At 38.6% G+C, this 19462-nt stretch overlaps 1 protein-coding gene across 10 annotated transcripts in view; it reads left to right on the forward strand.

The window, feature by feature from the left end:
- The window catches only part of PDE7A (phosphodiesterase 7A), a 138947-nt gene extending 119732 nt beyond the window's left edge, over positions 1-19215 (forward strand). For all 10 annotated transcript variants that reach the window (XM_037892514.2, XM_043539563.1, XM_037892516.2 and 7 more), the window contains 8 exons: positions 1778-1873; positions 6747-6847; positions 9438-9569; positions 9846-9937; positions 10586-10730; positions 13433-13529; positions 15704-15784; positions 17425-19215. In XM_037892514.2, coding sequence (XP_037748442.1) covers positions 1778-1873; positions 6747-6847; positions 9438-9569; positions 9846-9937; positions 10586-10730; positions 13433-13529; positions 15704-15784; positions 17425-17636 — 956 coding nt within the window. In that variant the 3' untranslated portion in view covers positions 17637-19215. The remainder of the gene's footprint in view (positions 1-1777; positions 1874-6746; positions 6848-9437; positions 9570-9845; positions 9938-10585; positions 10731-13432; positions 13530-15703; positions 15785-17424) is intronic.
- Positions 19216-19462: the final 247 nt, after the last annotated feature.

Raw genomic sequence — 19462 nt, forward strand, 5'->3', positions numbered from 1 at the left:
AGTCACCTACAATGGAATGAACATGAGCAAGCACTTGAAGAAGAAAAGACAATTATCTTTCGTAACTGTTGTTCTTCGAGATGTGTTGCTCATGTCCATTCCATGATCCACCCTCCTTCCCCTCTGTCGCAGTTCCGGGAATAAGAAACTCGGGAGAGCGGGGGGGAAGCCGGCGGCGCCCCTTATACCGGTGCACACGTGCATCACTCCAGACGATGCCAGAGCTGGTCCCCTACAGATACCACTGAGGGAAAAATTTCCAGCACCAGTCCATGTGGTGAGCACACATACCTACTATGGAATGGTCGTGAGCAACACATTTCAAAGAACTCCCGTTACGAAATGTAACCGTCTTTTCCATGTGCTTTCACCATTTTATTGTTCTTACTTTCTTTAAACTTTTGGCAGCAAACATTTACTGCTTGAATATATTACTTATTAAATTTTTGTAGACTCTATTAAAATCATTTAAGTTTAGGCCTTAACATAGGTCGTCAAATTTCAAATTTAGTATTAAATAGGTTTATTTTTAAAATGAAAAGTATATCTAATAAATAAAAATCTGATTTAAAAAAAATAATTGATTTTTATCCACCCTGGATATGGTGCATTCCCATTCTGTCATCCTGGAAGTCATTTTAGATTAGCTATCCAGTTCTTTGAAGCTGTATGGGGAGAGTGTTGCACGTACATCTTTCGGTGATTTTTCCCATACAAACTGAATACAGCAGAGTACTTCTAGATAAATGCCTCTTAAAGGAATAGACTTCAAAAGAACATCTTGTCCTAGTGTTGGGAATAACAGCTTTTTGGGGAAGTGGTACCAAAATGACATGCACACATGTGGTGAAGCATGACAATAAGTTATACGGGGTGGGGAACTTTGTGCTTCTGAGTAGAGCACCTAGCACACTGAGTGGCTGTGTAACTTGTTGTTAAAGTGACACTGTCAAAGTAATGACAGGTTTCAGAGTAACAGCCGTGTTAGTCTGTATTCGCAAAAAGAAAAGGAGTACTTGTGGCACCTTAGAGACTAACCAATTTATTTGAGCATAAGCTTTCGTGAGCTACAAGCTCACGAAAGCTTATGCTCAAATAAATTGGTTAGTCTCTAAGGTGTCAAAGTAAATATGCCAAAAACTGATCTCGTTGTCAGTGTTATGTGTGTTTAATTTGCAAGCCTTCCTTACTGACTCTGAAATTTAAAAAAAAAAGAAATCAAATGTATGATATGGAATATTTCAGCTCCTAGTAAATAAATGATCATAGCAGTTGCTTTGTAGTATTACAAATTTCATAGCAAATGGCACATTTGTATTTTCTTTGATTTCTGGTTTAAGCACGGATTACTTTTGCAAAAAAACACATGTTGGAATAACTAAATGTAAGGTGTTCAACTTGGGGCAGTTGCCAACATTGATTATTTTTTTGCCTTAATTACCTCTGTGTTCCTTTTCTAAGCAATAAGCCTACTTAGGTGGATTGCAGGTTAATTGTTTTTAAAGGTACAGTGCTACTGAAAATGGACTTTTTAATTTTTTTTTAATATTGAGTGAGACTCCTCATTGCACAGTTTATTGCTGATAGTGGATATATTGAGAGTCACTAGGGGAAATTGTTAATGGACTAGACCAATTAATGCTTATAGAATTCTTATACTTTTCAATCTGTTTGCATAACTTTTGAATACAAAAACTTTTAAATAATTTTTCCCTTGTGATGGAAGCGCTAGTTTCATCTTTTTTTAAATGAATTAATATTTGTATTTTATTTTTAGGAAACAGTCTAGTCAGCTTAACCTTCCACCTGTTTAATCTTCATGGACTGATAGAACACTTCCACTTAGATACGATGAAACTTCGTAGATTTTTAGGTAAATATATTATAGTCTTTTGTTAAAGTGAACATTACTCCTTAACTCCATTTTAAAAGATACCATTTGAAGTACTGCTTACAGTTTAGCAAGAAAGTTTGAACAGTGCTGATTTGAAGCTGGTTCCTATAATGGTAGTATTGTCATACTGTGTGCACTTACAAATTTGGGAAATAGCTTAATTTTAATAATAGAATTAGGGAGGTGAAGGAAAAAAATTTCTGCAAAAATCAGTTACATTAATTTTGGCAGAAAAAATTGATTTTGCCCAAGAATGTGTGAATTTCATGATGCGTCACAAGTTGTATGCAACGGATTATGAAGGCTGAATTTCACATCACAAATGAGGGAAGAGGAGATAGAGAGAATATTATTGAAATATAATGTTGGTTTTGACCTTGGTTTCTGAAAAGAAACATAGTTTGTCTTTATCTAACCTGTAGTCATCGCCAGTTCAGAAGTACCAGTTGCTGAACCCATTTCTGCTCAGGTCTTTTTAGTAGTATAGAAAAGGATCCCGTCTTGCTCCACTGATGTAGGAATTAATGCTACTTTCTTAAAGTTGTACAGGGAGGTTTGGGACCTTCATGATGTGATGCTGTATTGTGTATCCTTGGAGAAAGGTGTAAATTAATGTTACTTTTATTTGACAATGGGAGAGCAGATCTGTTTAATTGTTTATGGACTTGTATTTCTGTATCCTAATGTCCTTGGCACAGACCCTGGAATGAGATGGTTCCTTCTTGTTTTCGCACAAGAGTCACCGTGTGGTGCAACATCTCACTTGTCAGTGATGTCCTGGGATGCCTTTACCACGACTTGTTGCACCAAGACCAAAGACTCATCCCTCACATTGCCTGTTTTCCCCTATATCCTCCAACTCAGTCTGAAGGGAAGGCTAATTCTTGATTGAGCCAGGAGAAGCAGCTCTCTGTTCCCTTTGGGAGGTTTTCTCAGGAGGCTCGATCTGTTTGATACAAAGCATGTTTTTGTGGTTATGAAGTTTGAAAAAGCAAGGATAAATGGGACTCAGAGGATTTCTCCCCTCCCCCGGACAGGAAGGAGTCCAGTCTGTTCATCAGTCTGTTCAAATTAAATCTCTGCTTTACAAGTTCCCTAGCAGTTTCTCCTAATAAATGACTGATTTCTCCTTAAGTGGATTCAGGGTCTGTGGTCGAAACAAACACATCACCTGTCCTCAAAAACCTGTAGACTGGAAAGTGAAGAGAGTATCTAGGCGAACATCTGATTTTAGGCTGTCCAGTTCGTCACTGTGACAAACTGTTTGTCTTGTCTCCTTAGTCATCCCCTGGTTATCTGAGGTTCAGCTAGGGAGGGGACTTTATTTCATTTTTAAAATCAGTTTGGAATAACCTATCTAAATGTCTTCAGGTAATCAGTAACCTCAGCCACATAGTCCAAGATTCTCTTGGGTCATCTGCCAACATATTCAACAGCTCCATAGTTGTCAGGAGGGCTGTCTGAGTTAGGCTGTTTTTGGGGAGAAAGACAAGTTTTCATTCTAGCATGGAATGGCTCCCCTCCCTTCCAAGGATATTCCCACTTTTCAGAGTCTTCCTTAATTCTATCCTAGCATATCTGGATAGTAAGAAAATATTCTAATTATAGCTGCTGACATGATGAACCAAATCCAGTCTTGGATGCAGCTTCCAGGAAGAAGCCTTCCTCTTCTGGCTGTTCCCTAGGCCAATTTCCAGAAGGTTGCAATTTTTTTAGAAACCAAAAGACCGTTCAGATTGTTTCAGTCCTCTCCCAAGATCATTTCTGATTACTTGAGGTCACTCCAAGATTTTACCTCCAGTGTGCATTTTTTCAGTCCCACTGGACTCTCAGCATTTCAGGCATATGCTCTCTGTGGTACCTAGAAACTACTTTGAGATCTTCTGTCTCCCCCATTCTCCTGTTTGCAAATTCATCTCCAGACTCTAGCTTCATCAGTCAGAGAAGACACATATCAAATGTGTTGTCAGACCACTGTTTCTCCGGAAATGGAACCATGACCCTGGTTTTTTCAAATAACAAGTGTGTTACCCTAGGATTGTTGCAATAATCAGTAAGTTGAGGTGAGTGGGGGAGGATTTGAGACTTCAAGTGGCTGAACCAGTTTATGAAGCAGCAGAAATTCTGGATGGAGACATTCTGAACTGCCCTCTCATCCATGGAGATGGGGTATGGGTGGCCATCTAAATGGGAGCATTATGTTGTCTTGCTAGATAAGAGTAACAGAAATAAACATTTTTGTCTCCTATGTGAGCTGTTAGTTTGTGCAAAACAGTCATAACCTGTATTTGCGTCCAATCTTTTGACATTACATAAGCCCTGAGGACTTCACCAGTCATGGTACTAGTTACAACTGCATTCAGGCAACAGGACTTGATGATAGGACACTGGATGATCCTGGCAGGTACCAGGGAAAGGCAGTGGGATTTCTGCATCAACAACTCAATCCACTTCAAAGCCTCTCACCTCCCGTGTGTTCAGAATGCTCTGAGAAACCGCTTAAGTAGATTGTTCAGCAGTCGCCTTGAGTGGTCTCTTTGTCCAGATATGGCCAGGTTCATTTTCCAGTGGTGGGATAGACCACTGATAGACCAGTTTGCTACAAAAATCAATAGGAAGTGTCACCAGTTTTGTTTTCAAGCAGGTCACAGCTCTAGGTCTCTGATGGATGTTTCTCTCTGCCTTAGTCAGACAGACTCCTGTATGCATTTCCTCCAGGTCCACTCGACTTAAGCTGACAGCTCTGCTGTGTCTGTGGCAACATTGGTTTTCCACTCTGCTAACTCTTTCACACAGAGCTCATCTGACACTGCCTGATCTCCAAGAACATGATTGCCTCCTCCACCCCAATCTGCAGGGCCTTACACCTGAGAACCTTGAAGCTCCATGGTGAACTCGAAGAAATTTGTTTAAAGGAGGTCCACGATGTGCTTTTAAGTAATGGAAAACCTTCTATGAGGTATAGTTACTAGCAAAGTGGAAGAGATTCTCCATCAGGTTACAGCAGAAAGGCATTTCCTTGGTCCAGGCTCTGATCCATCATGTGTTGGACATCTGTTTTACCTGAAGCAACAAGGTCTTGCCATTAGTTCTGTCAAAGTCCATTTGGCAGATGTCTTGGAGTTCTACCCACCAGTTGACAACCACCCTAATGGATCCTCGTTTGAATCATTGGCAACTTGTTCATTACTTCATCTCTCCATGAAGGTGGCATTTTTGGTCTCAGTCTCCTCATCCAGGAGAGCTCTGGTTTCTGAACCTCCATATACGGTCTTCTACAAGGACAAGGTTTATCTGTGTCCTCATCTGAAGTGAGTCACCAATGTGGTGTCTCACTTTCATATTAATCAGGCTCTATATTTACCAACTTCCTTCCCTAAACCTCATAATCATAGTGATGAGGAGACACTCCACACACTGTACTTCAGAAGAGCATTAAGCTTTTTACCTGGCCAAAACTAAACAATTTAGGTCGTTGTCACAGCTGTGGCAATTGTGGACAGAATGAAGAGCTTTCCAGTCTATTTTCAGAGGATTTTGTTGTGGCTTTCCACTTGCATTTGTTTGTGTTCTGACTTGGCTAGTATAACTCCACAGAGTAGGGTGTTAACACATGCAACAAGATCTCGTGCAGCCTTTGGGGCCCAGGTGACTATTCTGGACATTTGCAAAGTAGTGATTTGGTCTTCAGTACACACCTTTGCTTCACATCATGTCATCTTTCAGTGTTCTAGAGATTATGCCACTTTTGGGCATGTGGTCCTGCAGTCCTTATCCTGGTAGACTCTGATCCCACTGCCAGATCAAACAGCTTCTGAATGAAATGGAATGGACATGTTGCAATCACTTGAAGAGAAAACGGTTACTAGCCTATTCTGTAATGGTTGTTCCTTGAGATGTGTTACATATGTCAATTCCACAACCCAGTCTCCTTTCTATTTCTATCAGACTCTGTCTGGTGAGAGGGACTGAGGAGGTGGCTCTTTATACCTTCATGTGATGCCACCAGGTAACAGAGGGCTTGTGCTGCCCCAGTGGGTTACCGTTAAGGGGAAAATCTCCAACATGTGCGTGCGCACCCAGTGCACAGTTGAAGTGAAATTATAGAATAGATTACTAACCAATTTTTTTGTTTGTTTGTTTGTTTGCTATAAACTAGTTCCCTTATACTGATTCCACTCAAGTGACCTTCCACATATTGTAATTGGAGTGCTTAAGGAAAGCAAGAAGGACTTGGAAAGGCAAGCAAAGACAACAGTCTGGTTCTTATGGGGCTAGTGGCTGGACAGTGGTCAGGAAGGAAAGGCTTCTTCACATGTACTGAAACTAAAAGCAGTACAGCTAGCTCTTTTGTCCCTGATGGGTTGCTGTAGGGTACCATTTTCTGATCAAGGCCCACCAGTATGATGCGTGGATTGCCTAAATTATCTATGAGGGACACAAAAGATTAGCAGAGGTGTCAGCCCTGCTGTTCTGATTAATAGAGTCAACTTCCATCTGTGTGTTCCAAGTTGCCTCAACGTTCAAGCAGACTGGCTTAGCAGAGAGAGAGACTCCTGCTAAGGAGGTGGTTGCTCAGTAAGATCATAATATTCCAGATCATAACATTGTGATCAGAGTTGAATAACTTGATCTCCAGGATGACTTTATACTAAATCTTGTGTTAGCTTAAAAAATATTGCGTGACCACATAAAACCTTTGTGTGAGAGTACTGGAGATGGTTCTACTTAAACAAATTTGATATGTGAACTTTATATGTCTTATCAAAAATGTCAATTTGTGATATTTATATTGTTTTCTTTTTTAAATTGCCATTTTAATTAAACCCAGATGTTTGTTTTCTTTATATAGTTATGGTTCAAGAAGATTATCATAGTCAAAACCCTTATCATAATGCAGTTCATGCTGCTGATGTGACTCAGGCCATGCACTGTTATTTAAAAGAACCTAAGGTAGGATATAAAAATTTGTTTTACATAACGTGTAAAGGTACAAATATAATGTTTGTATTTTCTTAATGTTCCTTAAAACCATGAAGATTTTAAGCTATTGGGAAAAAAACCTCTGCTCCAAGAATTATGCACGTCATTGAGTCAGAAGCTGGCAGTAGAGACCCAAATAACTCAGTTTTTCAAAAGCTGATATATCACTTATGCTTAGTTCACCTTGGATACTAATGAACAAAGCTCCTCTGCTAGATGCAGGTTGTAGCAGTGTACAAGAGTTGTCTGTCCTTTCTTCTTTTGGAAATGGCCATTGTGAAAGGGAGATACCTAGCAGAGAGAGTTCTACATATGGAGCTGAGCAAAGCTAACAATTGTCAGAGGTAACTTTAATTGCTGGTACTCTGGTATAGGCTACACACTAGACAGGAAACTTCAGGGAAAAATGCTACTTTCTGATTAGATTAGAGAAGACCCATGGTGTACTGTAGCCAGTTGGAAACCAGCTATCTAGTTCAACACTGATTTTTTTTATCGGTTTGGTTTATTCTTGTAGAGTAATAGTGGTCTACACTACTCTTGCATGGTGTCTCGTCTAAGATCTCAAAGAACTTACAAATATTAATTAAATAAAGTTTGTAATGTTCTGGGAGGTAGGTAAGTATTTTATTTATATTTTTGTCATGCCTAGAGATCTCAATTAAGAGTGGGGCCCTGTTGTACTAGGGTGCTATATGATCACATAGTAGGAAACAGTACCTACCCTGATTAGCTAAACTGTCTGAAGTTTCAAGGTGGCAATCATTCGCCTGCATGCTATCTATAGCATTGCATTAAGGTTGGTGGGGCTCCGTACAAGATTGGGGACTCGTATGAGACAAGATGCAACACATGACTTGACAACCAAAAGGAGGGAGGAAGATGAGGGTCATGAAAATAAGATCATGCAGTTATATATTTAGCCATTCACAGCTAGGTGCTTTATGGAGGTAACAATTTTTATTTTACAAAGGATTCAGGTGTTATCCCCTTCTGTAGGTGACCATATTTTCAAAATAAAAAAGTGAAATCCTTTTGTGGTGACACTTTCTAGGGTTGTGAAATATTCATACAACACTGCACTTTTGTGGGATGGTGGGGAGGGCAGGGAAGAGGGTGTTCTTGAGTCATTACTCCCAACTTCTGATTCAACAATGACGTGCATATTTCTTGAAGTGGAGGATTTTTCCAGCAGGTCAGCGTTCTAAAATACCTCATCATGAAACACTGGACAAGTGTCATAAGCACTGAGCAAAAGAAAAGCTTTGATAATGTCCACATTATGACTTTTCACTCCTCCAAATGCTGTTTATCACCCCAAACACTTATTCCCCTGAACTATTTGTTAGTGGTAAAAAGAGAAAATTCTATTTGGTTCAGAAATATATCTCTGTCATTTAGCAAAATGAAAAAAAAAATCAGCTATCCCAGAAATTTCCAGGGACACCCCAGGCAGCGTAAAAAAAAATTTAATTGCCATGGCCACAGAAATCTTTCCTTACCCAAACTGCCAACCCCAGTTAACAGTCACTGATGGTATCACAGATTCCTGGGCTGGTCAATAAACTAGCATCTGAATTTTTTCTTGGTCTTCCAGCAGTAAGGTGGCTTGGCACAGGTTTTTCTTTTTGGTATAATGGTAAATAAGTATTATTAATGCATGGTTATCAAGTGATGCATTACCACTAATGATGATTTGAGTTCAAACAGCTTTATTCCAGGGTACATTGGTAGCTTATCATTGGTCTGCCCATATATGCACTTTGTCATCTCTTTTCTACCCTGTTCCTTCTTTTTTGTTTTCCCTGTGAAAAGCTCTTTGTTGCGGGACTCTGAAATTTGAGAGCTTACTGGGTGCCGTCCTCTATTTCCCTACCCTTCTCCCCTTTTTTTCCCAATAGGGGTAGGAAATGGGATTGTGATACAAGATGGAAACTACCCAATGAACAGTTCTGACAATATCTGAGGCATATAGAGCCTTAACTTGCTTAAATAAAAAACATCTTATGTTGAAATGATATTATCTGCATTAAAACTAGAGGAGAAATAGCAGGACCTTTTGCTGACCATATACACATTAAGATCGGCTCGGAAGATGAGTTGGACAACTAACTTGAAGAAATAACCTCTTTCAAGGATTTTTAATTTAAACAGGGATTTTGAAATACTCTCTGGTTGATAATGGAGTAGCTAACAATTTGAGCGACAGTTCTAGCTATCATAAATATTTAAGTAGTTATTGCGTCTTTCTAGATATTATCGACGAGGTCGGATGAAATTGATTTGAGCCTTTAACTCCTGTAGGGTAATTACTCCTGGATTGCCTTGTACAATGGCTGCTATTAAACTTTTTTTAAAAGTTCTTCTAGTACCCTCACCTGCTTCTCTGCATTCACCTTTCTCTTATGGTGCTCTGCCTTCAAAGCACTATGTGAAAGATGAAATTGAATGGTCATTTTTGGGACCTTTTTCCAGGGACTGAATGCTAGCTATGAAAAGCCAATCAGAATTTTTTCACCTGTGAATGTTCCCATGAATAATACTGTTACATTTATTACAGCTTTCCAAATCTCTCACTCCATGGGATGTTCTGCTCAGTTTAATTGCAGCTGCCACACATGATTTGGATCATCCAGGTGTTAATCAGCCTTTCCTTATTAAAACAAACCATTACTTAGCAACTTTATATAAGGTAAGTGAAAATATCATACTTATCAGAACCAGGTTTGAGTATCTTTTCAGTATAGAATTATATTAACAGTGAAATTGCTAATGTACTCACTTAATAGTAGACTTGAACCTGGGATTTTTGTCCCATTGAGTGAAAACAATAAATACAAGCTATTAATGTAATAGAAGTATTAAAAAGTTTGAAAATCATGAACCTTTTTAAGAGGCATATAGACTGTAGTGTAAAACTAATAAAATCTTTTAAAGTGACACCAGTAATTTTGTTTCTGTTTTGCAGAATATCTCAGTATTAGAAAACCACCACTGGAGATCAGCAGTAGGGTTGTTGAGAGAGTCTGGTTTATTTGCACATATGTCATTAGAAAACAGGTATGTATTTTTTATACAGAGAGTGTACACTATATGAAGTTACACACAATGTATTATCCATGGCATCAGACAACTTTGTAAACAAGTGTTCTGTTAAAATATTACATAGCAATTCATAATCCTAGCTGAATATTCAGATCAATTTGAAGATTTAATGGGTGGTATGAGCCTTGCAGGAACAGTTAATTATTCAGTATACAACTTGGAAACTAGTATTTATTGTGATCACTGTGTGATGGAAGTGTATTCATTATACAAACATTTGATTAGATTGAAAGAAAATATTGACTGACTAGTAAGAGATAATTGTATTCTGTGACCTAAACAGTAACTCATGATCTGTATTTTTAAATTGCAGCTCTTTTCATCTTCTTTAACAATAGCTAGAATTTAGCTTAAAAAGATATGCAGTAAGTTTCTCTCTTCCTGAGAGCTACCTGTGAAATGTCAGAGTATTTTTATAAATATTGTAGTTTTTAAAAATTTTATATAAACATTTGAAAGTGCTGCACTTACAGCCATCATGGCTTACAGTTTATGTATACATTCATATACAGTTGCTGCATTCAACTTAAACGTGTAAATATGATGCTTTAATTTTTTTCCTCGTATTTTGTGCCTTTGGGTGTTTTATATCTCTAATTGCAGGCAGCTGATGGAAAGCCAGATAGGTGCTCTCATTCTTGCTACAGACATAAGTCGGCAAAATGAATACCTGTCCCTGTTTAGAACCCATTTGGACAGAGGAGACCTATGTTTAGAGGAGGCAAGCCATCGCCACTTCATTTTACAGGTGACTGTTTTGAAAGTTCCATACTATTCAGAAGTAAATTGCTTCAAATATACTTTTTTTTCCTCCCAGGAAAATGGTCTTCAGCTGCCGTGGGTGACCAGTGAAGAGGGGATGTTTTTTTCTTTAGTTGTTTAGATCTTGTAAAATGTCAGGTTGACAGCACTGGAAATTAAGCTCTTATGTTTGTTTACAGAAGAGGTGCAGCACAAGTGACCAATATTTTCCCTATGCTGTTCTGCCAGTGCATATCACCTTCTTCTGGAGGGACCATCTTCAGGGTCAAGAGGGTATTTCTGTCTTGATGCATCATCTTCAATTCTTTCTCTCTGCAGAGAGAGTGCCAAGAAGGGCACCGACTGAGATGTTAACTTTCAAAGTAGAAAATGTTGCTGTGCTAGAACAGAAAGTTACTGACCTCACTCTTTCGACCTATTTGAATCAGATTATTTTCACGGAAAATTTAAAAAACCTCGGTAGGCAGTAAGACACCATAGGTGGTTCCTCCTTCACTGCCATACAGTCTGGATGACAACCGGTCAAAATTCAGGATTTCTGCCTCTAAACAAGAAGGCAGCAGGAAGGCGACCTCTGCAACTGCTTTCTGGTTGCCATTTTGATGAGTTTTTACTACAGGCTTACAGAGGATCCATGAACCACTGAGAATGTTAAAGACAAAACTTTAGGAAAAAATACCACTTCTTTGTTAGCAGTCAGTTGACATAATTTATGCTTAGTGTGTGCAAGGCCTGCTTACACAATGAAATGGAGTACCAGCAAGTCCTGCTGAGGTTCCCCAAGATCCTCACTCTGTAGAGGGCAAAACCAGCCCTTTCTGCCTGCACGTGTTAGAGAGGAGCTTGCTCAATGAGCAGAGGGAGGCACAGATGAATCAGAAACAGAAGAGGGGGAATTAGAAATGGAGGTAAAGGTTTTCAGTCTGTCACTGATCCCAGCAGTCAGAAACTGGGTTAACAAATCTTTCAATGAGGTTCAAGTTTTTTGCTTCTCCCTCTAAAGAAAATCCCTAAGAGACTGGTTAAGACTGTTTTATAGTTAGCTTTGGGTCCCTTAGGCAATACTCTAAAGTATATTGTGGGGTTTTGCTGTGCTGTTATGAACCCTTGGTTTGTGCTGTCAGGTACTTCTCGATAGGGAGGTGTACAGAAGGCTAAAACAGTTCCTTTGAGAAAGAGGGACATTAAACTGGAGGGAGGACCCTCTTAAAGAATGCAGAAATCCTGTAATTTCAGATTGGTCATCCTGTCTACAAAAGTACGAACCCAGGGTTTGAACTGTCCCAACCAAGCCATAAACAATACATTTTCTGTTAAGTGGGGATTTATATTTTGTTTTTCAAAAATAAGTAATGCAAGGAAGTAAACTGAACTATACTAACTCAATCCTACTAGGATCTCTGGCATTGAAACTATGCTATCAGTTAATTCTTTAAAATGTCTTATTGCAGTTATAAAATGGGGAGCAGGAATGTTAACTGGCTTTGAAATAGTGTTTTCCTAACAGCTAACTTAATTTTTGGTTAGAGTTAATTAAAATAAGTACCGTTTTGTCATTTTATTTCGTATATAAATGTCTTTGTATTGAATGCTCTGTATACAGTGCCTTTGAGAGGTACTTTGTATTTAACTCTCATTCACTTTGTCCAGGATAGAAGTCTGTTTGCCTTCAGTTTTACTTTGCTCTGTTCATGACCTCTTATAAATCTCAAAGTAGCATTCTGTTAGCTAAGGCTAAGATTTTGTCACTGATCTTATTAGCAAAAGTCACGGACAGGTCACGGGCAAAACAGAAAAAGTCACAGAAGCCGTAACCTGTCCCTAACTTTTACTAAAAATATCTCTGACAAAACGTGGATCTGCGGATCCTCACATTACTTCAAGTGGGGAAGCTGCAGGGACTAGGAGCTGCCTGTAGCAGCTGGGATTCCCTGCCACCCACGGGGGCCAGGAGCTTGGGCTCCTCCTTAGCAGCCCGGAGCTGTCCGCCACCCCCAGGAGCTCAGGGGTTCCCCCACTGCTGCCCACTGGGAGCTCAGGGTTCCCCTACAATGCCACCCTGGGCGTGAGGGAGCTGGAGATTCCCCCGCCGCCATCTACTGGGAGCTGGGGGTTCCCCGCCACCACCCACTATGAGTTGGGGGTGGGTGCCCCACCACCCCCAGTGGCAGAGAGCTCAGGGGTTTCCCCGGCAGCGGCAGGGAGCTCGGGGGGTCCCCCGCCACTGCCCTCCTGGGGCTCGGGGGGGTTCCCTGCTGCCCCTGGCGGCAGGGAGCTGCAGGGAATTCCCCCACCGCCCCCGGCAGCAGGGAGCTGTGGGGGTTTCCCCGCCGGCAGGGAGCTGCAGGGGCCACCAGAGGCGGCAGGGGTACCCCACAGCTTCCTGCCCCAGCAGGCAGCGGGGGACCCTGCAGCTCCGGACCACCGCAGGCTGAAGTTACGGAGGTCGCTGGAATTCATGGATTCTGTGACTCCGGCGACTTCTGTGACTAAATTGCAGCCTTAACTATGGTATATAATTTTAGAGTGAAATGCAAGTGTTTGGGTTTGTTATGCTGATTATAAAAATGCATGAGACGTTATGGAATACAGTAGTTACTCTAGAAATTATGCTGCTTTTTTGTATTCATGTTTTTGCATGTAGAAAAAAATTAAAAGTAGTGTAACACAGTACATGTAATTCACTAGATGGCTTTGAAGTGTGCTGATATTTGTAATCCATGCCGGACCTGGGAACTGAGCAAGCAGTGGAGTGAAAAAGTAACAGAGGAATTCTTCCATCAAGGCAAGTAAAAGAGTAGAAATATTCTAATCTCATACCAATGAATGTGTAAATGTATCATAAGATGAATATCTGAGAGTCATAGTGACTTTGTGAGATGAAGGGCTATATAAGTTTAGGACTAAAGGAGGGTTAAAATACTTTTTTTTTTTTTTTTTGTGGCTACATTCTTGAAACAGGCTTCTTCTGCTACTAATAGCTGATGAAGAATCTGCTTTAACTCAATACACCCAAAAGTTTGAGATTCTAGCTGAAATGTATTCCTCACTAGAAAGGATACTTCAAATGAAGGATTGTCTTATAGGGCTGTCAAACAATTAAAAAAATTAATCACGATTTATCGCATGATTAATCATGCTGTTAAACAATAATGAAATACCATTTATATAAATATTTTTTGATGTTTTCCGCATTTTCAAATATATTGATTTCAATTACAACACAGAATATAAAAGTGTATAGTGCTCACTTTATATTTATTTTTAAATATAAATATTTGCCCTGTAAAAATAAAAGAAATAGTATTTTTAATTCACTTAATACAAGTACCATTGTGCAATCTCTTTATCATGAAAGTTTAACTTACAAATATAGAATTATGTACAAAAAAAAACTTCATTCAAAAATAAAACAATGTAAAACTTCAGAGTCTAGAAGTCCACTCAGTCCTACTTCTTGTTCAGCCAATGGCTCAGAGAAACAAGTTCGTTTATATTTGCAGGAGATAATGCTGCCCGCTCCTTGTTTACAATGTCACCTGAAAGTGCGAACAGGCGTTCTCATGGCATTGTTGTAGCTGGCGTTGCAAGATATTTACATGCCAGATGCGCTAAAGATTTGTATGTCCCTTCATGCTTTAACCACCATTCCAGAGGACATGCATCCATGCTGATGACTGGTTCTGTTCAATAATAATCCAAAGCAGAGCGGAGTGATACATGTTCATTTTCATCTGAGTCAGACGCCACCATCAGAAGGTTGATTTTATTCTTTGGTGGTTCGGGTTGTGTAGTTTCCGCATCGGAGTGTTGCTTTTTTAAGACTTCTGAAAGCATGCTCCACACCTTGTCCCTCTCAGATTTTGGAAGGCACTTCAGATTCTTAAACCTTGGTCAAGTGCTGTAGCTATCTTGAGAAATCTCACATTGACTCCTTCTTTATGTTTTGTCAAATCTGCAGTGAAAGTGTTCTTAAAATGAACAACATGTTCTGGGTCATCATCCGAGACAGCTATAACATGAAATATATGGCAGAATGCAGGTAAAACATAGAGCAGTAGACATACAATTCTCCCCCAAGGAGTTCAGTCACAAATTTAATTAACGCATTATTTTTTTAACAAGTGTCATCAGCATGGAAACATGTCCTCTGGAATGGTGGCTAAAGCATGAAGGGGCATACGAATGTTTAGCATATCTAGCACATAAATACCTTGGAATGCCAGCTACAAAAGTGCCATGCGAACGTCTGTTCTCACTTTCAGGTGACACTGTAAACAAGAAGCAGGCAGCATTATCACCCATAAATGTAAACAAATTTGTTTGTCTTGGTGATTGGCTGAATAAGAAGTAGGACTGAGTGGATTGTATGCTCTAAAGTTTTGCATTGTTTTGTTTTTGAGTGCAGTAATGTAAGAGAAAAAATCTACATTTGTAAGCTGTGCTTTCACGATAAAGAGATTGCATTTATGGTACTTGTATGAAGTGAATTGAAAAATACTGTTTCTTTTGTTAATCATTTTTACAGTGCAAATATTTGTAATAAAAATAAAATAAAGTGAGCACTGTACACTTTGTATGCTGTATTGTAACTGAAATCAATCTATTTGAAAATGTAGAAAAACATCCAAAATATTTAATAAATTTAGTATTCAATTGTTTAACAGTGCAATTAAAACTGCGATTAATCACGATTAATTTTTTTGAGTTAATCGCGTGAGTTAACTGTGATTAATCAACAGCCCTAATATTTATCTGCTCTTATATTGGGTTATATTTTTGCAGAATGCATTTTAAAAGTAAGGATACAGCTGTTATACATAGAAACTGTTCTCTCAAGGTGACTTGCCTTCCTTGAATGGATGCCTAAAACAGATTTGGTTGTGTAGATTATGAATTAACAATTCCAGAATGCTTACGGTTAAAAATTACTTTTCTAAGTAATTGTTCTCTCTTTAGGAGATGTTGAAAAAAAATATCACTTGGGTGTGAGTCCGCTGTGTGATCGACAGTCAGAAACCATTGCCAACATCCAGATTGGTAACTACAAATATATGTATTTGAACAGTTTAAAATCTTTCAGTGGTTCCCTTTAATGACAATTTTTAGAGGAAGGAAAGCTATCTTTGCCTATAAATCTTAGAATTTGCCCTTTGTCTTTTTTTTGTGTTAATTTGGCAATGCTCCTTCACCACAAGCAATTTTTTCTTTGCTTTAAAATTTCTCCTTTGAATTTAGTAATCGTGAAAGGTGCTCGATTGATAGTCCTGGAGACTGAAGTCCTGTATCCATAGAACAGGTATAGCATGGGCAGTAGCAAGGCAGCCTTTCCCATATTACTACTCCAATGTGCCTTAATCCTAACCTGGAATGACAAGCTCCAGAGTTAGAGGACATTTCATTCACCTACCCATTCAGTCCTTGGTGCCTCTAGTGAAGCTGCCAGTTGACTTAGCCTTTTGGAATGCGGACACCTATTCACTGGGAACTGGTTTAAAGATAGTCTTAAAGCATAGAAATTTCATGTAGGCCAATGGATAGCTGGTAGATGATTTTTGATCACTGCCAACCTGGGCTAGATTTATACCAGGGACAGAAGTGAAAGGATTTTCCCATTAATAAACATTGACTTCTTTTTTTAAGTATACTTTCATATAGATTGAATGGGATTGAATGAAAAAATATGTTCTACTATATTAAGCAGATTAATAAATTTTAACCCTAGACATAATTTGAATTTTTTTATCTCATATAAAATTGGAAATGTAAAAAAAATTGTGACTTTGGTTCTCACAAATTATACTAAATTACATCAATTATAACCAGTAGATTGTTGAATAGCTGACCATAATTTTGATTTTTTTAAAATAAACTTTTTTTTTAAATAAGGCAAAAGTACAGTTCTGGCAGCCTTATCTTTAAATTTTTGTTTGCATATATATAGCCAGATTTTTAAAGCTATTCAGGCATTTCACAGCCATTGAAATCAGTGAGAGTTAGGCACCTGAATACTTTTAAAAATCTTAGACATAGACAAAATACTTTTGTGTGTGTGTGTGTGTGTGTGTAGAGGGCAGTCAGCTATTTCAAGATGTCTCATTTGCTGCACAACTCTGGGAGCCCTTTAATTTGTGCAGGCCATTAGTCATCTTTGCCTTGAATGAGACACAAGTTTGCCTGGTCATACTTCAATACACTTAACTGGTCTAGTGATGCCGAGGGAATTTGAATGTATATTTCCTTTGTAACACAATTCAGCTTGTTTGTGGGATGATTTATTATATATGAGCTTGTTTCTGTTAGACTTTTAGGCTTTTTAGTCTAGTTTGTGTAGTTTAATTCAAATCTGATGATTGGAGTCCTCCTTTCTCCTCTCCAGTAGTTTTTTTCCCTTTATTTCTCCACTGCCCCAAAAGGGAACAAATGAGATTCATCAGTTCCTTCTTAATACAATATAATGCTATTTCTTTTGACTGTCAAACCTGTAATATTTCTATAGACTACACTTCTATATTTTAATAAAGTGCCACAGTGTTAGAAATATTGAAAGATGACCATTTTTAGATGTAAGTTGGAGATGAGTTGCTAATGCATTGTTAATCTTTTATATCACTTCCTAAATGCTTTAAAACCTTTACCTATTCTTTCCTGTTTTTAATCTAAAGCTTTCTTCTTTAAAGGTTTTATGACCTACTTAGTGGAGCCATTATTTACAGAGTGGGCCCGGTTTTCAAATACCAGGTTATCACAGACGATGCTTGGTCATCTGGGACTGAATAAAGCTAGTTGGAAGGGACTGCAAAGAGAACAGTCAAGCAGTGGTGATGATACTGATCCTGCATTTGAGGAAATGGACTCAGACGTATTACCTCAGGAAACTCGATTGTCCTGACTCCAGAATCCGTATGACAAAATTGCCTCTGCAATTGTATCTGCACAATGGGGTTTGAGGAGAAACTTGTTATAACTGCTCAAGGTTCAGTGTAAACGATGCCAGCATTATTTATTTCCAAGTTTTCCTTTACAGATCACTTGAACCCAATTTTTAATTACAAGATTGGAACATAGAGCAATATGCATATGCCTCAGTTGGCTTTTGTTTGGAACCTTGAATATGCAAAGCACAGTAGTGACTGAATCTTGAAGGAACAATACAAGAAGTTTCATCATGGTGCCACGTGGGTTTTTTAAAAAAAGTTTGAAATAAGGTCTTCAGAACTAAGACTTGATATGAACTATTCCATTTTCTTGGGATTTAGCAAGTCTTGCATAAACATGTTCAAAGCATACCTTCCACTCAGTCCTTGTTTAAAATATGGAAATGTGAAGTGCCCATCCTCTGCTGCCTCTGGCAAGACTTGATGTTTACAAATGTACTCTGAAACTATTGGTTCTAGACTTATCTTTACGCATGGCTGTGAAAGAACCACTAACTTTGGTTTTCTTTTAGAAAAAAAGAAAAAGAAAAAAGGTCAAATCTGAGACTAAAGCTCTTTTTCCTTTGGATGCCAGAAAAGACTCCATTTGTCATTATTTTGTTTGTGCACTGGGAACTGAGCGTTCACCATAGAGCACAGCCAAGCTTTTCTCCAGTGCTGTATGGGAATGCAATTTTTGAAAATGCTTCTGAATTTGCAGAGTGGGGGGTGGGTGGGTGGGGGGGGGAACATTGTCCCTAACCGTGTTGCAGTTCTGCATTGAAAACGTTGCATGTTGTTTTCACTATTGTACATTTGAACTTGCATATGCAAGACAAAGGCAGAATGTCTATAAACACCACATTCAACTCAGGGTATTTGCCAATCTGAAATAAAGTGGGATGGGAACTGTGTCCTTCCGACCAAGGGTACAAATGCCCCTTTCGCTGCAGTGTGTATGTATGTGTGGGTGCGAGAGTGTTCGGGGTTATGTGGGGGAGGGAGTGGGAAGGGTTTCAACTGCAACATTTTTTATTTATTCTTTTAGAATGTGACAGTGTAATGAACAGCCACATTGGGGGGAAACTGTAACAGATTGCTACAGATGCCTTAAACTATGCACAAAGCTAAGTGACCAAATTCGTTTTTGATTGAAAAAAGTGCATTGTTTACTTATTCCTCCCTCTCCTGAAACATTACCCATTTACGGGTTTTTGATGTGAAACGGAGAAATGTTTTTAAGGACAAAATTTAAGGACTAATTTTAAACTTCAAACATTCCATTTTTGTAATTTGTTTTACACTGTTTTAAGTACAGTAAGCACAACTGTTACAGAATTTAAGAGAAACCGGTGCTTTCTTTTAGTTCATTTGTATTTCCCGTGTTATTTCTGTAAAAGACTGTTTATTAATTCTGTTTACAGTTCGTTGCAACAGCCATTTTTGGGAGAGAGCTTCAGTGTAAAGCCATTTGTAAAGGCTTTACCATACTCATTTTAATATGTGCTTGTTGCTCTTAACTTTTGATGAATAAAAAATACCTTTTCACAATTATGCTCTTGTACGTTTAAGTTACATAACTGAGTCTATTATTAGCGAAGTAGTTAAGCTTGCAATTAACTTCTATTATAAAACCTTATTTTAACCCCATTATATGGGGTTTAAATGTTTGTCCTGCAACTTGTCAAACTTCCTCACTTCTGCAACTTTAGCCTGCAGTTAGAATTAGAGCTCACTTAAAAATGATCCTGACTTATGTGTTTGTTTCCCTCTAGGTTAAAAGTGGCTTGTTATCCCTTCA

This window comes from Chelonia mydas, chromosome 2 (assembly GCF_015237465.2).
Source record: "Chelonia mydas isolate rCheMyd1 chromosome 2, rCheMyd1.pri.v2, whole genome shotgun sequence".
Classification (NCBI taxonomy): Eukaryota; Metazoa; Chordata; order Testudines; family Cheloniidae; genus Chelonia; species Chelonia mydas.